The sequence below is a fragment of the Rhinatrema bivittatum genome, chromosome 1 (assembly GCF_901001135.1).
Source record: "Rhinatrema bivittatum chromosome 1, aRhiBiv1.1, whole genome shotgun sequence".
NCBI lineage: Eukaryota > Metazoa > Chordata > Amphibia > Gymnophiona > Rhinatrematidae > Rhinatrema > Rhinatrema bivittatum.
In genome coordinates, this window is record NC_042615.1 from 241,969,468 (window position 1) to 241,993,665 (window position 24,198).

Genomic DNA, 24,198 nt, shown 5'->3' on the forward strand with positions numbered 1-24,198 from the left:
GCAGATGGTAGAGGTGCAAACCTGCAGTTAAGAAGAAGGAAAGAGACAGAACCCTTATATTTGTACTTAGGACATACAGAGGGTAATTTTAGGACAGCCTACTTAAGGCTAAAAACTGCAGCTACTTTGAACCTGCAGACTTTGGCCTGAATTTTAAAAGCGTACTTATCTGCCAAGGTCTGCTGAAAATGTGTGCGTTGTCTTGATAACACGCATACACATGCTCATAGACAGTTACACCTGCTTCTGATTAGGTGCAGCTTTCTGCCTGTGCATTAAGGGGCATGCTTTCAAAAACCAAAAGTATGCAAGTAAATGTTTTCCCCGTCCCCCTTCCTAGTACAGATAAAAGTATCTGCAAAATGGGGTTTTGTGCATCCTTTCACGGATTTTCAAAATGTTACTTCTATGCATAAAAGTGGGTTTTATGTGCTTAAGCTGCTTTGAAAATCAAGCCCACAAAAAGAAATGTGTGCTACCAGTTTCCACCCAGGAAATTTACGGTGTGCAGAATAAGGGGAAAATATGTAAAGTTGTGAAGAATTATTTTTACTTGTTTAAGGAAATTGTCCACTTTCCATTTTTCTCCCCCAGAATATTGTGGGTTTCCTGTTATGAAAAAGAGCCAACCTGTATAAGGCTACAGGCAGACACCCCCCACCACCCCCACCCCCGGATAGCTTCTTCCAGGAGCAGTTTCCGCAAATAAAAGTGGCATTAACAGAATTATTTCACAACAAACTTGGGCTTCCTCTTTGTGGCTTTTATCGTGAAAGAGAAAAAAAAAAACAGGACAAGCTAACAGTCTCAAAGCTGCTCTGTCTGTTACAAGCCCAGACAGACAACAATTCCCACTTATCAGGGAAATCAATCAGAACCAACCAAAAGGTTACAATTTGATTACGCATTTCCCTGAATCATATCTTTATATCACTTGCTATATCCTAAAGCCAATCAAGGGTCTAGTCTATTACTCTCAACCCCCTTAATGCACATGCAGAAAGCTGCACCTACTTAGTAGTCTACTACTCTCAACCCAATCTCATCAATTTATATCATAATGCCAGAGGCGCATCCCGCTGTCCACCCTCTTAGGTCTAAGACCAAGTACCCCGTAAGCCTCCATCTTGGAAAGGCAATTTGTGATGTTTTCCTTCATTCCCACTCGTGACATAAGAACATAAGAAAATGCCATACTGGGTCAGACCAAGGGTCCATCAAGCCCAGCATCCTGTTTCCAACAGTGGCCAATCCAGGCCATAAGAACCTGGCAAGTACCCAAAAACTAAGTCTATTCCATGTAACCATTGCTAATGGCAGTGGCTATTCTCTAAGTGAACTTAATAGCAGGTAATGGACTTCTCCTCCAAGAACTTATCCAATCCTTTTTTAAACACAGCTATACTAACTGCACGAACCACATTCTCTGGCAACAAATTCCAGAGTTTAATTGTGCGTTGAGTAAAAAAGAACTTTCTCCGATTAGTTTTAAATGTGCCCCATGCTAACTTCATGGAGTGTCCCCTAGTCTTTCTACTATCCGAAAGAGTAAATAACCGATTCACATCTACCCGTTCTAGACCTCTCATGATTTTAAACACCTCTATCATATCCCCCCTCAGTCGTCTCTTCTCTAAGCTGAAAAGTCCTAACCTCTTTAGTCTTTCCTCATAGGGGAGTTGTTCCATTCCCCTTATCATTTTGGTAGCCCTTCTCTGTACCTTCTCCATCGCAATTATATCTTTTTTGAGATGCGGCGACCAGAATTGTACACAGTATTCAAGGTGCGGTCTCACCATGGAGCGATACAGAGGCATTATGACATTTTCCGTTTTATTCATCATTCCTTTTCTAATAATTCCCAACATTCTGTTTGCTTTTTTGACTGCCGCAGCACACTGAACCGACGATTTCAATGTGTTATCCACTATGACACCTAGATCTCTTTCTTGGGTTGTAGCACCTAATATGGAACCCAACATCGTGTAATTATAGCATGGGTTATTTTTCCCTATATGCATCACCTTGCACTTATCCACATTAAATTTCATCTGCCATTTGGATGCCCAATTTTCCAGTCTCACAAGGTCTTCCTGCAATTTATCACAATCTGCTTGTGATTTAACTACTCTGAACAATTTTGTGTCATCTGCAAATTTGATTATCTCACTCGTCGTATTTCTTTCCAGATCATTTATAAATATATTGAACAGTAAGGGTCCCAATACAGATCCCTGAGGCACTCCACTGTCCACTCCCTTCCACTGAGAAAATTGCCCATTTAATCCTACTCTCTGTTTCCTGTCTTTTAGCCAGTTTGCAATCCACGAAAGGACATCGCCACCTATCCCATGACTTTTTACTTTTCCTAGAAGCCTCTCATGAGGAACTTTGTCAAACGCCTTCTGAAAATCCAAGTATACTATATCTACCGGTTCACCTTTATCCACATGTTTATTAACTCCTTCAAAAAAGTGAAGCAGATTTGTGAGGCAAGACTTGCCCTGGGTAAAGCCATGCTGACTTTGTTCCATTAAACCATGTCTTTCTATATGTTCTGTGATTTTGATGTTTAGAACACTTTCCACTATTTTTCCTGGCACTGAAGTCAGGCTAACCGGTCTGTAGTTTCCCGGATCGCCCCTGGAGCCCTTTTTAAATATTGGGGTTACATTTGCTATCCTCCAGTCTTCAGGTACAATGGATGATTTTAATGATAAGTTACAAATTTTTACTAATAGGTCTGAAATTTCAGTTTTTAGTTCCTTCAGAACTCTGGGGTGTATACCATCCGGTCCAGGTGATTTACTACTCTTCAGTTTGTCAATCAGGCCTACCACATCTTCTAGGTTCACCGTGATTTGATTCAGTCCATCTGAATCATTACCCATGAAAACCTTCTCCATTACGGGTTCCTCCCCAACATCCTCTTCAGTAAACACTGAAGCAAAGAAATCATTTAATCTTTCCGCGATGGCCTTATCTTCTGTAAGTGCCCCTTTAACCCCTCGATCATCTAACGGTCCAACTGACTCCCTCACGGGCTTTCTGCTTCGGATATATTTTAAAAAGTTTTTACTGTGAGTTTTTGCCTCTACAGCCAACTTCTTTTCAAATTCTCTCTTAGCCTGTCTTATCAATGTCTTACATTTAACTTGCCAATGTTTATGCTTTATCCTATTTTCTTCTGTTGGATCCTTCTTCCAATTTTTGAATGAAGATCTTTTGGCTAAAATAGCTTCTTTCACCTCCCCTTTTAACCATGCCGGTAATCGTTTTGCCTTCTTTCCACCTTTCTTAATGTGTGGAATACATCTGGACTGTGATTCTAGAATGGTATTTTTTAACAATGACCACGCCTCTTGGACATTTTTTACTTTTGTAGCTGCTCCTTTCAGTTTTTTTCTAACAATTTTTCTCATTTTATCAAAGTTTCCCTTTTGAAAGTTTAGCACGAGAGCCTTGGATTTGCACACTGTTCCTTTTCCAGTCATCAAATTTGATCATATTATGATCACTATTGCCAAGCGGCCCCACCACCGTTACCTCTCTCACCAAGTCCTGTGCTCCACTGAGAATTAGATCTAAAATTGCTCCCTCTCTCGTCGGTTCCTGAACCAATTACTCCATAAAGCTATCATTTATTCCATCCAGGAACGTTATCTCTCTAGCGTGACCCGATGATACATTTACCCAGTCTATATTGGGGTATTGAAGTCTCCCATTATTACTGCACTACCAATTTGGTTAGCTTCCCTAATTTCTCTTAGCATTTCACTGTCCATCTCACCATCTTGACCAGGTGGACGGTAGTATACCCCTATCACTGTAGTCTTCCCTGATACACAAGGGATTTCTACCCATAAAGATTCAATTTTGTATTTAGTCTCATGCAGGATGTTTATCCTGTTGGACTCTATGCCATCCCGGACATAAAGCGCCACACCTCCTCCCGACTGCTCCTCTCTGTCATTGCGATATAATTTGTACCCCGGTATAGCACTGTCCCATTGGTTATCCTCTTTCCACCATGTCTCTGAGATGCCAATTAAGTCTATGTCATCATTTACTGCTATACATTCTAATTCTCCCATCTTACTTCTTAGACTTCTGGCATTAGCATACAAACATTTCAAAGTTTGGTTTTTGTTTGTATTTTTATTCTGCTTTTTAATTGATAGGGATAAGTTAGAATTTTTTAGCTCAGGTGAGTTTTTAGTTACAGGCACTTGGACTACTTTTCTAATTATTGGAACCTCACTGTCGGGATGCCCTAATTCTAATGCATCATTAGTATCCTTTAAAGATACATCTCTCCGAACCATGCGCTGCTGAGCGACTGTCGGCTTTCCCCTTTGTTCTAGTTTAAAAGCTGCTCTATCTCCTTTTTAAAGGTTGGCGCAGCAGTCTGGTTCCACCCTGGTTAAGGTGGAGCCCATCCCTTCGGAAGAGACTCCCCCTTCCCCAAAAGGTTCCCCAGTTCCTAACAAAACTGAATCCCTCTTCCTTGCACCATCGTCTCATCCACGCATTGAGACTCCGGAGCTCTGCCTGCCTCTGGTGACCTGCGCGTGGAACAGGGAGCATTTCAGAGAATGCTACCCTGGAGGTTCTGGATTTAATCTTTCTACCTAAGAGCCTAAATTTGGCTTCCAGAACCTCCCTCCCACATTTTCCTATGTCGTTGGTGCCCACGTGTACCACAACAGCTGGCTCCTCCCCAGCACTGTCTAAAATCCTATCTAGGTGACGCGTGAGGTCCGCCACCTTCGCACCAGGTAGGCATGTTACCAGGCGATCCGCACGCCCACCCGCCACCCAGCTATCTACATTCCTAATAATCGAATCACCAACTATGACGGCCGACCTAACCCTTCCCTCCTGGGCAGTAGGCCTTGGGGAGATATCCTCAGTGCGAAAGGACAATGCATCACCTAGAGAGCAGGTCCTTGCTACAGGATCCTTTCCTGCTACACCTGGTTGGTGCTCTCCCATTATGAGACCTTCTTCCTCCAAAGCAGCACCAGGGCTGCCAGTCTGAAGTTGGGACTGGACTATGTCCCTGAAGGTCTCGTCTATATACCTCTCTGTCTCCCTCAGCTCCTCCAGGTCTGCCACTCTAGCCTCCAGAGATCGGACTCGTTCTCTGAGAGCCAGGAGCTCTTTGCATCGCATGCACATGTACAACTTCTCACCGGTGGGTAAAAAATCATACATGTGACACTCGATGCAAAAGACTGGGAAGCCCCCCTCTTGCTGCTGGACTGCTGCCTTCATCTCAATTTTGATCAGTTCCTAGTTAAGTTTTAGGTTGCTATGGGAGTAGGAATGTGTCTAAGTTCCTTTAAATGTATTAGTGAATTCACTATATGTCTGGTAGTGGCCTACTGGGGTCTGATCGAATTCTCAATAAAGTTTTTGTTGATGGGTTTTGGTTTTTTTTGTGCAAGTGGCACCTGCCTATAAATTAAGGGATGAGCTTGGGGTGGGTGGGTGAGGGGTGGGAGGGTTGGGAATTACAAACAGTCTAACTTTAGTTAGTCAGCCTGAGTGACTCACAGCTCCCTTGATTAACAAATGTTGTTCCCTATTCAAACCTAATCACACTACCTCAACACCTTTCCAAGGTGAGTAACTGAGCTGAACTATTCAACTTTTTTACTTTGGTATATACTGCTCCTAGCTTATTTCTAGCTTCTGGCTACTTTTTTGTGGGGGGGGGTTTTTTTTTGTGGTTTTTTTTTTTTTTGTTTTTCAATACAATGCACTCAGTTATTATTAAATAAAACACTTAGCTCTTTAAAAGTCTGGAGGACACTTTAATAGTCAGGCAGACTTTTAAAAAATAAACACACTACCTACTGCTACCTTATTGACTGACTAAATACAAACAGTCTAACTTGTTTATTCACTGCCAACCTACTGCTACCTTATTGACTGACTAAAAATACAAACAGTCTAACTTACATAGAAACATAGAAATGACGGCAGAAGAAGACCAAATGGCCCATCCAGTCTGCCCAGCAAGCTTCACACACTTTTTTCTCTCATACTTATCTGTTTCTCTTAGCTCTTGGTTCTATTTCCTTTCCACCCCCACCATTAATGTAGAAAGCAGTGATGGAGCTGCATCCAAGTGAATATCTAGCTGATAAGTTAGGGGTAGTAACCGCCGCAATAAGCAAGCTACACCCATGCTTATTTGTTCTACTCAGACTATGTTATACAGCCCTTATTGGTTGTTTATCTTCTCCCCTGCCGTTGAAGCAGGGAGCTATGCTGGATATGCTTGAGGTATCAGTTTATTCTTCTCCCATGCTGTTGAAGCAGAGAGCCATGCTGGATATGCATCAAAAGTGAAGTATCAGGCACATTTGGTTTGGGGTAGAAACCGCCGTAACAAGCCAGCTACTCCCCGCTTTGTGAGTGTGAACCCTTTTTTCTTCTCCCCTGCCGTTGAAGCAGGGAGCTATGCTGGATATGCGTGAAGTATCAGTTTTTTCTTCTCCCCTGCCGTTGAAGCAGAGAACTATGCTGTATATGCATAGAAATAGAAGTAACAGGCTTATTTGGTTTGGGGTAGTAACCGCCGTAACAAGCCAGCTACTCCCCCCTTTGTGTATTCACTGCCTACCTACTGCTACCTTATTGACTGACTATTTAAAAATGCAAACAGTCTAACTTGTTTATTCACTGCCTGACTATTAAAGGCACAAACACACTAAATAATATTCCCAAATAGTTAACTTTGCCCCAATACTTTTAAAAAAGTCAATGTCAATGTCCCAAGCAAAAACTTACTGATTCCTTTCAGCCACCAGCAAGGTGATCCTCTCCTCTCAGTGTTTCCACTGGAATGTGGGTTACTTAGCTCTTTCCTTCTAATTTATAATGTGCTTCTAAAGTAAAGTAGTGCAAAACAATCCCTTAGGAGATGTACACTTCAGTTAGATTTCCTGAGTGACCTTTCAGTTAGATTTCCTGCGTGAACAGCTAGCCTTGCAGCTTCACTATGACTATGCCCAGGTGCACATCTATTCAGATTCCACAATATCATACATTGTGTGAAGGCAGATGCCCTTCTCAGCAGTTTGGCAAGATACAGTACAGATTTGGAAGTGCTACACTACCAGATGAACTGTGTGCATTTAGGGACACTGTTACATACATCCTGTAATAAGGCTCGACCACTCACAATAACTATTTACAGAAAAAAGAGCTAATCCTTAAATATCTTTTCAACAAACAATGTTGAAAAGAACTATATAAACAATGTCCATTTGTCTGTCTGAAGGCACAAAAACTCTCCAAAAAAAGGAAGAGAAGATCACCAGATCCAGGTCCCAAAGAGAAGCAGGGGCAAGGAAGATATTCTAGCTACCTTGTTGTGCCCAGGAAAGAGGGCACCTTCTGGCCCATTCTGGATCTCAAGCAGGTCTATGGAGCACTGCATGTATCCAGATCTGCAATGAACATTTCTACAATCAGTAATAGTGACAGGAAGAATTCCTCACATCCCTGGATCTAACAAGGCAGATCATCAGAGATTCTTATGGTTCAGGGAGAACTCTTCTCATTTCAAGTGCTTCCTTTTGGACTATCTACAGCCACACAGACCTTCTCCTAGATAATGGTGGTCATAACTGCGGTGCTTCATAAGGAAGGCATCCTGGTATACAGGAAAACGTCTTCATGACAACAGAAAGAATCAAGAAGCTTCAACGACAGATCTGAATATGCTTAATAATGTAGGCACAGAGAGCCTGGGGCTATCTCCAGCTTATGAAATCTTGGGGAGGCAACTTTTGACTGCTACCTTAGACAAGTACACACAGGCGGTAACTTAAGAGATCATTCCTATCTCATTGGAAGTCACAATCTAAGGATTACAAGGTGAGACTACCACTTCAAAGGGAGACCAGACTCAGCCTAGCCTGGGTTTAGCTAGGCAGAACGTGACAAAAGGAAAGGAACTGGAAACTTCCTGTGGGTGATCGGCATGCCAAATGTCAGCTTGAACGGCTGGGGTACACATTACCATGGCCTGATGGCTCAAGGGCACTGGACTTCGACAGAATCAGGATGGGCCATAAGCTGTTTAGAAACAAGGGCCATAATAAAGGTCTTGCTAGAGTAGTTTGATTATACTCCACAGAATGGACAATTTCTGACAGTGCTATAGCAGTGGCTTATATGAAACAATAGTGCACACCAGAAGCATTTGGAGGAGGGCAGCATTTAGGTGCATACTTCCAAAAATCAGAAATATGCATGTAGATGGTTTCCCTGCTGAGAATGCCTCTCAAGTATATGTAAAAGCATATGCAAAATCGCTTCAGTGTGGAATTTTATATGTACTACCCTGGGGTAATTTTCTAAAAAGGCAAATTTATCAGCATAAAACTGCATTTCACAAGCAAAAATGTTTGTGAAAAATCAGGCTCTAAATGGAGTGATTCTGTTATTCGCGAGGATGATTGTGTTGATGTTCATGCAGCTGAATGATATAAAAAAGGATGACAAGCATGGAAGGTGAAACGTGATTAGGAGAGTTGGTGCTTTCTATGACATCACTCAAACAGTAAGAGCATGTGGGATGAGATGTTACATTGAAAGGTTAAGCTGGGGCCGTCAGTGGAGGTATAAACATGTTTGTTTTATAGTATGTGCTGTGTGCTATAAGCAGGAGCCAGCACAGCAAGAGACACACATAAATCCTATATGCAATTTCACTTTTTCATAAAGGAAATCAGGCACCCAAGCCCAGTTTATAATCCTGTATTACCTCAGTAAATTATACCATTCAGTGGATATAGTAGTGCTATACATTTGTCATATAGCCCTGCGGATCATGTCATAATGTTTGACTAAACCTAAACAGGGGTTTCCATTTCTCAAATAAGTGGAACTGATCGAGTGGCGAACCACTTCCCCTCTCCGGCTGTGCAACCATAACAGTTCATGGTCCATGTTTTTCTGTAAACTGTGTACTTGTCTCCTCTAGTGGATATTTACAGTATAGCATAAAAGCAATGCTATACCACCTTTCCTATACACTAGCAGTGTGGGGAAATGTTCAGATTAGGAATATTTGTGCCTGACTTGTACAAACAAAAAAATGTCCCTTCATCTGTTTTTGTATTTAAAAAACAGTTCTGCCATCTCCTTCTCTGAAAGTAGTCATTCTAGCAAGAGTGCCACACTACCAAAAAATAAAGATCCCCAATGGTGAAAAATACAAAATCCATACAATTTATTTAATAATATTTCTTGCTAAGAATTAGGGTGGATATATTTTTTGTTTGCATTTTGAAAAGTGTCATAATGCCATTGCAATGTTACATGCATTGATGTCTAAATGACCCGGCTTCTCAGATGTTCCTATTTGACAGCCATACAGCTGTCAAAATAACTTAGAAGTATGACTTTTTAAATTTATAGGCCCTGTTCCAATTATAAAGTTTGCACTGCTCTACTGCTAATTTTGTTCCCTTTATCCTGATGCATATAATTGCTGTATATAAGAGCGATCAATGATCAATGTAATGGAAAAAAAAAATACACACAACCAAAGATTTATAAATCATATACCAATTTTAACTGAAGCAACATTAAAACACTGGGTTCATTTCTAGACATGCATCTATGCTGCAAGGTCCTGAAGCACAGAATCCTAAGTCACCTTCTCAAGGACTACAGTTTTGCAGAGTGTTGCCCAGTGAAAAAGACTTAGGAACGCAGGATGCGTTACCACAGGTAGCAGCTGAGCGACTTCACCTTTTTTTGCATGGTAACCATGACTTAAAAAGAGTCCTTGATGCTAGTTAACTTGCATAGATATGATCTGGAAGTCACAGTAAGTACAAGTACAGCACTAGTTTCTGAGTTAGCAATGAATATAAATATATATATATATATTAAACACAGATCAAGTAGCTAGAGTCATATCTTATTTAAGACATACACTTACTCGAACTCTCTCCATCTGTGTGCTGAAAGGATATAAAAGCTCAAAGAGAATCAGTCCCAAGGAATAGATATCCACTTTGTGTGAATAACTCTGACCATAAATCTGAAAAAAAGAGAAAATTCACTTAGGCTTTTTTCTTTTTTTTTAACAGCTTAACAGAATAAATAACATATGTTAAGAGGAAACAGTGACACAGGTTTTATTTTTGGGATGCTCCTTCTACATGAAGAAATTAGTTCTCACCTGATAATTTCCTTTTCTTGCGTCTAGCTAGACCAGTCCAGACGCATGGGTTATGCCTCCCAACCAGCAGATGGAAACAGAGACTAACAGGTTTGCTGATATCACCCTTTATAGGCTCCCTTACTGACCTCAGCCTGCCAGTATTATATGAAACAAGCTAAGATAAACCTTTTTTAATACACAACTTTCCCTCACCCCTAAACAAAAATCTGAGTTTTCAAGGAAGAAACAAAAAGAAACAAGAAATGGAACAGCCAACCTTCATTCCTTGATAAGGTTTATTACCATAATATCCATAATATCCAGCATGCCAACTAGAGCGCCCAAGCAGTTATTCTGAAAATAAATTAGGATAATACTACACTTGTCAGAACAGGGAGGGTCCTGGACTGGTTTGGCTGGACTCAAGGAAAGAAAATTATCAAGTAAGAACTACATTTCTCCTCCTCCTTCATCCAGCCAGACCATGTACCCAAGCTATCCCTCTACTGGGTGGGACACTGCCAAGCCCACTCTTCAGACTTCCGTGCCAAGGGAAACCTCTTCCCTGGCTTGAAGGTCGATATGATAATGCTTTGAATACATATGCAAGGAAGACCAGGTAACCATGCTGCAAATCTCCAATCGCGATACCAGGCAAAGTTCTGTCCATGAAGCCACCTGTGCCCTGGTAGAGTATACCCTCAGTTTCTTGGGAAGTAGCAATCCCTTGAAAATGTAAGCCTCTCATCACTTTCTTATTCTAACAAGCTATTGACACCTTTGAACCTGTTCCGACTCTTCTAGAACCACTAAACTTAATAAATGACATGCTGAGGTTCTAAAACTATTAGTGACCTTTAATCACAGCAGAAGAACTCTCCTAATATCTAAATGATGAAAATGAGCATATACTTCTCCACCAGAATCCCTTTGAAAGGAAGGGAGACATAACTATCTGGTCAACATGAAAAATTGCGAAACCATCTTAGGAAGCAATACAGGAGCCATGAGAATCTACAACAACTTGTCCAAAGAATCTAAAAAGGGATCTCTACACAAAAGCCTTCAGTTCCGAAATTCATCTGACAGAACACAATACTACCAGAAAATACAGCCTTAAGATAAGCAGCTTAAGCAATGCCTCTCTTAGAGGCTCCAATGAATGACCAAATAAGTATAATACCACCAAATTCCAAATCCATAGAGATAGTGACAGTCTTACCAAAGGACGAATATGCTTCATTTTCTGAAAGAAACAAGTCACATTTGAATGAGACTATAAAGATCTGCCCATCAACCAGGCCTCTATAACAGGTGATAGCCGCTACCTGCACCTTAGAGAGTTAAGGGCCAATCCTTACCCAATTCCCCTACAGAATTCTAAGATAACCGGCACCGAAGCTCCTCTAGCTGACTTCTTACTAATCATGCACCAATCCTCAAACAACTTCCAGACTCTCATATATGCTAAGGACGTGAAAACTTTCATGGACCATAAAACAGTATTTACAACCTGAGAGCATCCTTTCTCCGACATATAAGCCCTCTCAAGGGCCAAGCTGAAAGACAGAACAGAGCCAAAGCCTCGTGAACTACCAGCCCCTGAACAGTAGGCCCCTGTTCTAAGGCAACATTAGCGGATCCCATCCAACATCCTCACTAGATCTGCATATTAAAGATAGTTTGGCCAATTGAGAACTATCAATATCACTAGCCCCTGATGTCGGAAATCTTCTGCAAGACTCTGTCCGCAAGAGGCCAGAGAGAGAATGCTGAACTGGCCAGTCTTGAATCGGGGCATCAAAACTAGAGGAATCTCCTATCCTTTGCTGAAAAATCTTCACACCTGTGCGTTTCTGCTGACTGCCAACAGGTCCATCACTGGTTCTTCCCATTTAGATACAATCTGGGAGAATGTTTCCTGGGATAGACTATCCTCTCAAGTCCAACCTGTTGCGACTGAGGAAGTCCTCTTGTACATTCTTTACTCCCACTATAATAGTGGTGGAAAGCCCTTTTTCGTGCTTCTCCACCCAGACTTATTTATTTTATTTATTTAGCATTTTTCTATACCGACTTTCCAATAACAAAATTATTGATCAATTCGGTTTACATTTTAAACAATAACAACAATGACAAGTAAATGTCTTACAATGAACAGGTCGAATTAACTTGGATTAAGATATATGGGGGTAATAACATAATTAAGATATATGGGGGTAATAACATAATTAACATGAGCGGTGCCTAATATAGGCTAGAGGTTGGGTTTTGATAATAGACTGCCGAAGATAATAGACTTACCAGATCTATTTCTTCCGCCACATGCCGACACCCCGAACCCACCTCAAGAAATCACATATGCCACTGCCATGGCATTGGCTAACAAAATCCTTACCACCTGACATTGAAACAAACTAAAAGGAGTGCCCTCTGGTTTCCAACCGACTGACGGACTACTTGGCTTCTTTTGAATTCCAAGTGCCTTGAGCCACTATACAGTGAGCACCTCAGTCCCAGAGACTGGCATCCAAGGTCACCATTATCTAAACAGGAGATTCAGGATTCAGGATCCATGCCCACTGTCCAGTTCTTATGTCTAGCTAACAAAGCAAAATGCTCTCTGGCTTACATCAGGGGGAGTCTCATGAAATATACCTGGGACTGAGGAGACTACTTCCGAGATCAAGTCCTTCTACAAGGGTTTTATGTGGACATCATCGGATGGAGCTCGATCTGGAACTTTGATCTCAAAGATCCTAGAACTTTCAAATATGCCCTACTGAGCATGAGCAGCTGTAGTTATCACCCTGCCCCCTAGGCAGAGTCCCTCAGTTCATGATATAGCTCATAAATGGAGAAACTAACTCCCAGGGGAGGTGTTCTCCGAGGACTAATATCCTGCCGTCCTCGGAGAACAACTGTTACAGGTAAGCACCTCTACTTTCTCCGAGGACAAGCAGGATGGTAGTCCTCACATATGTGTGATTCCCAAGCTATAGGCTGTCCAAGCAGGATAAAGCGGGAAATCGCACAGTGCTGAAAGCACCACCTCTCTCCCTTTTGCCTGTGAGGCAGCCAACCCACAAAAGGGTCTAGGCAAGAAAATAGCTGGGTTCTACCAAGAGAAAACTATAGAAAAGACTAAGACACAAAACCTCAATGCATAGCAGAGGCGCCTAAGGCAGAGGAGTGATGCAAAATCCAGCAAGAATCATTCTCTGCATCAAGGAAAACATTACAACAGGGTTTCGGATCAGTAAACTCTGATGACGACAGTAGATTTAGAACCTCCTGGATGCAGGAAAAAGTCTAGAGATGTAAATAATAGAAGAACTCTTGGACGAAGACTTGAAGGCACTTGGAGTTTCCTTCGGTGTTACAAGACAACCAAAAAACCAACTAGGGCCTGAGAACTTTCCAGAAAGAAACTGCAGTCCACTATCATCTGAAGGACAAAATGCATCTGCAGAAGTGAGCTCCATGTTTGGTTGATAGGCACAATGGGCAGAAAAACCCAAGCAATGCTTGGAAGAATAATCAGCAACAGCAGCAGAGTTTGTGACAGACACTATATGCCAAAATACCAGACATAGTTGACCACACAGGACAGCATCAAGAGTTTCAGGGGCTAAAAGGCAAGTCCTGGCATGGGATTGCTAGCCCAAAACCCCGAGCAGGGAGATAAGTTAGGCCTGAAGCTCACCCACACAGAACCTTGTCAAGGGCAAGGATATCCATCCTGTCTGCAGGATAGTTCAGGTGAGCAGGAAGGCACTTTGAACAACCTAGTGAAGTGAGAAAAGCTAAAGGCAGTACTGGCCACAACTTGATGAAAATATAGGAGAAAAGTGGTGTATCTTTTCCTACAGGTATACACTAAGATATACCACGACTGCCCTAGCTTTTCTTCCCCTCCCCTCAACATTCCAACTGGAAGTCGGAAGGAGCAATTTCATTTCATTTAAGAGAATTTATTAAACGCCTAACACAAAAAGGCCTAGGTGATGAACATAATTACATACATAAAATCAAATCTTTACAAACACGTGGTTTCACAGAAACCAAAAATCATGAATCATAACAATAATAATACACATCATAATAACATAAATAAGACCAATTACTGAATCATCAGCTGTCATGTGGCAAAAACTTCTCTCTGCAATTTTAGACATTAAACGCACGGGCAAGCAAAAATTATTTGAAAGATGTTTTAAATTTCTTGACATCTTCAAGAGATCTTAAATCCAAAGGAATAAGATTCCATTGACAAGGTGCCGCTATCGAAAAAGATGTCTCTCTAGTGCTAAATAAATGAGCCTGACGGACAGAAGGAACCTCCAATAAATTCAACTGTGATGATCTCAAGCATCTAGCAGGTTTATGGATCCTCAAAAGTGCATTAAACCAATAAGGGGATTTGGATGTACGAAGTTTGAAGACTATCATCCCTATTTTGAAAACAATCCGTTCATGAACTGGCAACCAGTTAAGATTACACAAGACTGGTGAAATTCTCTCAAAACGTTTTGAATTGGAAACTAGCCTGGCAGCAGAATTTAATAATAACTGAATGGGCTGAACTAAAGGAGGCAGATCGCTGGACGACAGGGGTAAGAACAAGTCACTAGGTTATATATCTCAGCCCCAAGCGAATAATTCACTGCCCATGCCAGTAGGGAGTTACCCACCGAGACAGAGCCCTCAGCCTGCTTGGAACAGCTGAAAGAGCGAATCCCCCAGCAAAGAAATCCAGAAACACTCCAAGAGAAAGGAAGCCAGGGTGCCGCAAATGCAAACCCCAAAAGGATTTCTTCACTGGCCTGGAAATCCTAAGTATACCAGGGCAGGGTCAGTGTGATCTCAGAACAGACTGTCCATCAACCTGGCTTAGGTATTAATACTTTAGCCATGATTAAATATACTTCCCCTAAGGAAGCACACACTCCAATAAATGGAACAACCATTGCATGAACCAGGACTCTCCTGTCCGCAGACAGGGTCATCCCTAAAATGGGGAAGTATAGCTTGAAAGCCACTGCAACCAAAGTGTGGCATCTCTGTATGTGGGATCTCTTGTCTCCCAACTTCCTCAGCCATGGATATGGCAATAGGGTGAAAGGCATACTTGCCAATTAGCTAGACTAGAACACTCTTCACTGAGATAGGGTCCCACAGGCGAGTATGTCTGGCAATAGTAATCCACCATGAAAAACGCCCATTAAGCTCAACAGGTATCAAAGGTGACTCCTGGCTGGGAGAAACTCCTATCTTCACTAGGGAGCTAACCCAAAGAGGAGACTCGTAGTACGAAGGGGAGACCAAATCTGAAATGACTCCCTTGCGAAATAGACCTACTGTGCCTTAGGAAACCTAAAGAAAGCACTACTGCCCGACGGGCTCCCAGGACAAATGACTCCACGTGCATCCTCTCCCACTCCCCCTTATAAGATTTACAGAGGCTTTCCCCTCCCAGTGCTTGAGAGCACAATCCACACACACTGCAAACTACTGAGTGGTTTCCATGCTCCTGAAGAGATACCATTGCTTCCTCCCTTACCTCTCCTATCTCAGTTTGCATATGGCAAACCATTCTTCGGCCTTCCCTTTTTTTTTTTAAAAACAACTTTAACAAGCAGGAACTAGCATGGCCACAGGGCTCAGGAGAAAAAACAGAGAGAGGAGTTTTATTTAGTCTTTTTTTTAAGGGAGGAGAGACAGCAGAAGAGAAGAGAAAAAGCATGAGCAGGGAGGAGGGGGAAGACAGGCAAGTGAGGCAACCGTAGCGAGAAAAAACCTGAAGCCCCTTGGATTTATCCACTGGCTGTGCTCAACCGAGGGACGGATTACAAGAATTTCACTTCAGGAGCTGCTATCCAAATTTCTATCTTCTTTCCCAGGCCTCAGCTCATAGCACAGGAAGCTTGCTGCCATCTGCTAGAGACAGAGAATACTAACAGGCTGGGGTCAGCACAGGAGCCTATAAGGAGTGATGTCAGCATACCTGTTAGTCTCTGCCTCCATCTGCTAGTTGGGAAGCACAACCTGTGTGTCTGGACTCATTTGGCTGAATGAAGAGGAAATCCAAAATGTTCAACAGCCAGCTGTTAGGACAATACCCTGACGGAGGCTTGAACAACCCCAGAGTTCAAGACAGACATCTTAACCTTCAGGCCATCTGGGAAGCTGAAGCAAGTGGAAGTAGAAAAAAAAAAGACTGTTTCAGAGAACCCTGCACCAGGGATTGGATGAGGTCCAGTAAAGGGTTTGCTGAGAAGCAGGAAGCTATCTGCAGCAACTCAAAAGCTGACCTGCCTCTTCCAAACCGCCCACTTTGAATTTGTGATTAGCTTTTGGATTCCAGTTCCTGGCCTGCACTCCTGCTTACCATTTCAGCCTGCTTCAGTGTGTAAATTGTTCTCAACTCCAGTTCCTGGCCTGCCACCCCAGCTTGCAACCAGCTCCTGTTCCTGTTTACAACCTGCCGGATTCCTGAACTGTTCTTGCCCTATCTTAGGCCTGGCCCAATTGCCCACACCTGGGGGGCTCAGTTCTGCCCTGAGCCTGAAAGTACCTGTTTCCTTTCTCATCATTTAACCCCTTGCCTTTGTTCTTAAGCATATGAAGGGCGGGTTGTTTGCAATACTGTAACCTAACAACTGTCTTTAATATTTGTCCCAAATTGTGTCATAATTTTGACTGGAGCTGCCTTTGCCTATAGACTATTCCAGACTTCAAAAGGGCCAAAAACCTAACTAGGGCAATCTAGGGGACTTTGGGCCAAAGAGGCTGAAGAAAAAGAAGTCAGCTTTACAAGCTCTGTGGGGCTGCAAGAATAAACACAATGCTTGATAGTCCCTAAGGGACAAAAAATACCTGAGGGGTACCACAGCCACATGGGAATTACTGTACTTGGGCAGTAAAAGGCTTTTGTCCTTTCCAGAAAGCTCTGGAAGAATCTGTCCATTCAGTGCCAAGCACAGTCAAGTAACCCAATATGTGCAAGTGTGAATCACGCAGGTCAAAGTCAGGTTGAAGAAAGACCTTCAGTAATGTTCTTGTCGTTTTACTAATTTTCTCGGTTATATTTCCAAAAGGAAAAAAACTGGTACATGCTAAAATCTTACTGGAAATGCATTAAAAACCCACCTGCTCAGGGCTCATATACAGTTTTGTTCCCACTTGTCCAGTGTGCCTGGCATAGGCTGGCATTGGAGTGAGAACTGAATCTTCATCTTCCTCTTGGTCCATTGCAGTCACTAAGCCAAAGTCCCCAACCTTCACTATGTTATCTATTGTGAAAAATATATTGGAAGGCTGAAAGGGAGAAAAAAACCCCCCAAAAGGATTATTAACATAAGGTACATGGGCAAATCTCATTCAATATAGCCAGTAAAAGTTCTAGATTTTATCTGATGGAACAGATATCTAAAATTTAGCTGGATAAGTGGGGGAAATATTGAAAAGTCAGCATTTAGCCAGACACCTTGTGAGTTATCTGGCTAAATGCTGCTGAATATTGACCTCTATGGATTTCTCATCATGGGTCAGAATAGTAAGCATATTCTTAGGACTAGTCTTGGAGCTCCCAGCAGAACTGTGATGAAAAAAGCTGCAATCACTATGAGACACAGCATCTTAAACAGTCAGTCCTTGAAGCTGGAGCCATCGAAATAAAATGAATACGACATACTGTAAGCTCGTACCACCATCTCTAGTGAACAACTGTGCTTATACTGAGCAAAGCTAAAACCACAGAGATGTGAGAAGGAAACTTGCAAATCATTCATAAGTCCTGCCTGGACAAAGTAATGCATACTAAAAACCAGAATCTCTCAGGCGTCCAGACAGAGCCTTTGAGGTTTCACTGAGGCACTGGTTCTGATCACATAGGCAAGCTGCACAGACCATTTCCTGGCACAATTCTGTGAATCAGGTGTTTGGTGGGGGTGAGGAGAGCTTCTAAATATGGCCGGTAACTGAAGGATACTAGAGCACTGCCACACCATGACAAACAGAAATGAATATTAATAAAGCACTGGAGCAAATTTGCCACTTATATTAGCAGAATTTTCTACTTCTCCTTCGGCTAATAGTGTTGCTCTGTACAACACCAGATCACTGCTTGGAAGGAGGGCAGCATCTTTTCTATTCCTTTTAAATCTGAAATAAAGCACCTACCAATGTAAATGCCACAGCTGCTTGACAGGGTTAACATCTGAATGACGTTTTGCTATCAGATGATAAAATTCTCCAAAAGGATAATTACCTCTAAACTGTTGCTCCCCACAGATAGCATCTAAAAAAATTACATATACGGACAGGTTCGACAACATTTCATACTGCCTTCCACGAACTTCCTGAATGCCACAATATTTGCCAACTTATACAACGTTGGAAGCAGCTGCTTCAGTTCCTAGAAGTCATTTCCACACTAAAGCTTGAAAACTGGTTTGAGACAAACTTCAAACTCTTCACATCCACAGTTTCTGACAATCTGAACTGTTGTCAAGGACAATTCTTGAGATCTGCTCAAGGGCCAGACCTGTGTAGTTTAAGACAGCTCTCTGTATAGCATCTCCAGTTTAGTGACAGAGAGGTCCATAGTCAGCTGGCAGTCCCTGGACAAAGTGATAAAAGGTCGGCTGACATTTTATGGACAAGTTCATTTTAACTGCTGTGAAATGGTTGTTGTTTTAATATTCCCAGTTATGAACAGCTATGTTTCGCTGGTTTTTTTTTTATATTGTATGGTGCATTTACAGTTACTAAGTAATATTACAAGCTACCCTGATTGTTTTCACAAAGATGACATATAAATTTAATTAAAATAAATCAGTAAAATTGGACAATTTTGGATGGTTAACTTTATCTGGATATTCAGCCCAAAACTGTCTGGGTAACTTTAGGACAGCTATTTACCTAGACAGAGTTACTGGGTAACTGGCCAGCACTGCCCGGACAAAATCAAACCACACCTAGACAAAATTTAGTCTGTGAGCAGGGGTAGTGGAGTGTGTAGTGGTGGTGGACATTTAAATCATTTGGATTTATCTGGCTAACTCCAAACGTAGATCAAACCCTGCGAATATCGACTTTAGTGTGGATAGAAAATTGTGCTTAAACTAGTTTACCAGTACTAGCAAGCTGGGAAGTCCATTACCTCTGACCCGGACAGCAGAAGGGCCAGAGACTCCCTTCTCTAGTCCTGAAGAGGCAAAAACAAACAGCATGGGAGATTCATTTACAACAAGAAGATGAGAAAGGAGAAAGACAGGAAAACAGGAGAGAGAGAGAGAGAAAAATAACAGGAAAAGATGGGAAAAGAAAGAAAGGAAAAGGAGAAAATGGAAGGCAGAGACAGGTTGGGAAGTAACGGAGAAGAAAAGGAAGCGAGATAATAGGAGTCCACCCCTTTGCTTCTCTAGCACGGACCTACTCTAGCAGTTACCAGTGTGGATGCAGAAACCAGCCAACAACACGCGAGTATGGACAAGGTTTGGAGCAGCCAAGAGAAAAACTGAAGGAATAATTCCCTCATGGGGAGAAAGGACAGAAATAAAGGTTAACAAGCATAAAGAAAAATAAAGAAAAACTTATAGGGTGAGACCATTTTATTGGATTAACTTAATCTATTCCTTGACTAGCGTTTGAAAGTGAATACTCCCTTCCCCAGCTCAGATCATCTCATCTTTCACTCATTGGGCTCAATATTCAAAGCCGGCTGTTTAAGTAACTTAAGCCAGATATAACTTATTTGGCTAAGTTCAAAAGTATACTCAGCAGCACAGCTAAGCCACTGAATATATGCAGATATATCGCACTTACCCATATAAGTTATAACCGGCTAAGACTAAATATCAGAAGTTAACTGCATAACTTGTATGCTAACTCGCTCCGCCCCAATCTGCACGCTACACGCCCATAGGTTATGCAGCTAACCTTTTTAGCCACATAACTGATTTATACGGCTAAGTGGTGGCCGCTGAATGTAGGGGCATCGAGCCGCTACTTAGCCACATAAGTTACACTTATCCAGCTAAATAGCACTGAACGTACTTTGACTACTGACCTCATTGTACTCTGGGCGGAGGAAGGCAAAATTAGCTCCTGAAAGCTAGGCAAGAAAGGGGCAATTTTTAAAGCGCCTTCTCAGAGTGCTTTACCTGCAGAAAACCGCGCAATGCCATGCCATGCATGTCCAACGTCATGCATGCACGTTGTATGTGGGAGCTTTTATTAACAAAGGGAAGACGGCTCAGGGGTTGGAGTCTGGCTGGGGCTGGGACTCATAACGTGCTTTATGATTTTAAGTAAGCGTGTACATTCTCTCTGAAACACTACTTGCACCAAACAGTAGGTGTAATTGTGTGCACATGGTTTTGATGGGATCATTGTCAAAGCAGAATTATACTATATGCAAGTTCACTATGAAAACTGATGCAACTTACACATGTAGATGCCGCATAGCTTTACCTGCAATGTTTGAAAATTACCCTTGAGAAGTATTGTTAGTCTAATAAAAAAGAATCATCTTACATATTGGAGGGGGCTGTTTTTATTTATTAACCTTTATTTCTGTGCATTCAATGGGATAATAGTGTCTGAATAGGCGCACATTCTACTTCTGGAAGCCAACTATTACAAGAAAATAATTCCCCTTCCTCCAAAGATTAAGCCCCTGCCAAATAGTTAAAAATGGACAATCTCAGCTAACTAATTTCTGAGATATCAATATTCAAAGGGTTTGTACAGTTTTAGAGTCAGCCAGACAAAACCCAAAATGTGATTATTTTCCCCTGCTCCCATCTGGGTAACTCACTGCCCACCCAAAATATACCTAAGGGAATAGAGATGGCGCTGGGCGCCTGAGTTCACTTTCTCCAAACAGCACTGGTATTCAGCATTGCTTGAACAAAATGACCAGGTAAGTCAGTCTGGTTGGAACAAATATCCATGCTGAAGCGACCCAGACAACTTCATTCAGCAGAACACTGCTCGGAGTATGTTCTGCTGCATATCCGGTTACAGTTATCTTGAACTTTCCCACTTGCCGGCTTACTCGCCATGAGCCTCTAAATGTAAATGGGGTGCAAGGTGTTTGGGGTTACATAATTATAATGGCATCACAATCTTCTGCAATTTTGAAGAGAAAAAAAAAAATAATTTTACAGTTGTTTTTTCCAGGTAAGATGGGGGAAGCTTTAGAAAAGCATTACAGAGAAAAAAGGGGTACGACCTACAAAGTTTGAAAAACAATGAGCTATGGCATAGTGCCAACATGATGTAAAAATAGGCAAAATCATCATTTGTTAATCAGCAGAACCCGAGGTCACGAGCTGAGGCTCCGGGGAGGAAGACTAAGAACCAATGTCAGGAAGTATTTCTTCACGGAAAGGGTGGTGGATGCCTGGAATGCCCTTCCGGAGGAAGTGGTGAAGTCTAAAACTGTGAAGGACTTCAAAGGGGCGTGGGATAAACACTGTGGATCCATCAAGTCTAGAGGACGTGAATAAAGAGGAGGCAGCAAAACACTGCACGGAGCGGCAGTAGCCACAGAGGCATTCACGGAGCGGGATGCCAGTGGTGTTCCACCTTCACGGAGCGGAAGGATGGAGGGCTGCCATCTCCAAAAAAAAAAAACAAAAAACAGGGGTGGGTAAGAGTATGGGGCAGGGGTGTGGCCTGCTTATTGCAGTGGTTGCTACCCCTAATTGAGCTGGACGTTCACTTGGATGCAGATCCGGCGCTGCTCTCTACATTGGTGGTGGGGAATTAGGGCTGGAGGGTACTGGAAGCCAATAGTAACAGGTGGGAGAGAGAAAAAGGAGAAAAAAAAAAAAAGGATAAAGTACGTAGCTTGCTGGGCTGACTGGATGGGCCGTTTGGTCTTCTTCTGCCGTCATTTCTATGTTTTCTTAATACATTTTTAAAAGTTGGGTTTTTTTTGTTTTTTTTTTTTAACAGCGAGTAAAAATCTATTCTGTAAAACCAAAATAAAATGGAGGCTGGTCTTTGGCCTTATCCAAGAATATTCCTGGAGCATTAAGTCAACCTCAAAATGAATTACAGAAAAAAAGATTTTGCCTTGACAAGAGCTAAGCAAAGCTGAACAACACATTTTTGATGTACGTTGCTTTGATTATATATTAGAAAGGAGATGAAGGCTATAAATATAAAAGTCTGGAGGATTTTACCCTGGAAAGCCACAGATTTTCTGCCAATGCTAACCTCCCACTTTTGCTGGTAGCTGTGACAGCACAGTAGTTGCCATGGGTTTGGGATGAAAAGTTTCATGTGAACCTTGCTGTGTTGCAATGGCTACCAGTACAAGCAGGAAGCTAGCACTGCCTGGTGGGATCCATGGCTTGTTAAAATAAACCACTCAACACCAACAGCCCTAGAGATAAAGTCTTGACAGGGTCTGGCAAATACACTGCAACCTTACAAATCTATTCCACTGAGGTAAATCTGGGAAGTGGGATTGCTCTAACAGAACTGGCTTTGCACTACAATGAGAAACAGTCTGCCAAGCCAACGGGCCGATTCAGTAAAGTCCGCGGGAGAGTGGACGAAAGCCCGCTCTCCCGGGGCGCGCACAGGCCACTCGCCTGTGCGCGCGATTCTGTGGTAGAAAGGGCAAAAGGAGGCGCTAGGGACACTAGTGTGTCCCTAGCGCCTCCTTTTTGATCGGAGCGGCGGGTGTCAGCGGGTTTGACAGCTGACGCTCAATTTTGCCGGGGTTGGTTCTCGAGCCCGCTGACAGCCACGGACTCGGAAACCAGACACCGGCAAAATTGAGCGTCCGGTTTTCGGCCCGACAGCCACCTGCCCATTTTAAATTTTTTTTTTTTTTTTTTTTTTTAACTTTTTTTTACTCTTCGGGACCTCCGACTTAATATCGCCATGATATTAAGTCGGAGGGTGCACAGAAAAGCAGTTTTTACTGCTTTTCTGTGCACTTTCCCGGTGCCAGCAGAAACTAGCGACAACCTTTGGGTAGGCGCTAATTTCTGAAAGTAAAATGTGCGGCTTGGCTGCACATTTTGCTTACTGTATCGCGCGGGCATACCTAATAGGGCCATCAACATGCATTTGCATGTTGAGGGCGCTATTAGGAGCCGCAGGTTGGACGTGCGTTTTCCACCCCTTACTGAATAAGGGGTAAGGGAAAACGCGCGTCCAAGGGCAGGTTAACAGTGCGCTCCGGAGCGCACTGTACTGTATCGGCCTGCAAGCTAGCTCACTTCAAAAGAAACAGAGTGGCGGGTGCTTTAAAGACCGATGACAGCTTCTTGCCAGTGGTTATGAAGGTGAAAGAAAAAATGAGATAGTTGGGCTTCAGCTGCTTACAGCACTAGTAATCACTCAAACTTTCCAGAACTTGAAAAAAGCATCACAATGCAAGTGTGTGACAATTCAGGAGGCTCGTCTTGAAAGAGAAAAGTAAAGGTGCCAGAATCATTCATTCAATCACTTTGTGCAGTACTGCACAGGAGACAAGGCTTGGACAAGTTTCTGGAGGAGAGGGCTGCCAGTTAGTTGTGGGGATCATCCCCTCTTACTTCTGGCAACAGTACTCCATGTGGATCTCCCTGGGTCCTTCCAAGTGACCTGGACTGGCCACTGTTGGAGAAGGATGCTGGGCTCACTGGAACACTGGTCTGACCCAACATGGTACTTTTAATATAATACTAGTATCCAATACTAGGAACCCCCTCAGGAAAGTCAAACTTAGAAACTAATGTACCATTAAGCGTGCTCTATTTAAGCTTTGCTACTTGCTTCTAGTCACTGGGCAATGACTTGAGCACACAAGCAGTGCAGCAGTGTTAAAGGTTATACAACTGAAAGTGTCCAAATAAGAATCGTCTTAATGGATTTCCCTAATTTACTTGTCTATTACCCACTAGGTATAAAAGCACACCGTAGCTTAGTCAGCCAAACACATTGCAGCTTTCGTTCAACAGCATCGAAAGCCATATAAGAAGCTTCAGATA

The 24,198-nt window shown here is 42.5% G+C and overlaps 1 protein-coding gene across 2 annotated transcripts in view; it reads right to left on the bottom strand.

The window, feature by feature from the left end:
- The window catches only part of EIF2AK3 (eukaryotic translation initiation factor 2 alpha kinase 3), a 168,958-nt gene that overhangs the window by 7,174 nt on the left and 137,586 nt on the right, over positions 1 to 24,198 (bottom strand). For both annotated transcript variants that reach the window (XM_029593131.1, XM_029593121.1), the window contains exons 14-15: positions 17,348 to 17,515; positions 9,971 to 10,072 (exon numbers count right to left, since the gene is read on the bottom strand). In XM_029593131.1, coding sequence (XP_029448991.1) covers positions 9,971 to 10,072; positions 17,348 to 17,515 — 270 coding nt within the window. The remainder of the gene's footprint in view (positions 1 to 9,970; positions 10,073 to 17,347; positions 17,516 to 24,198) is intronic.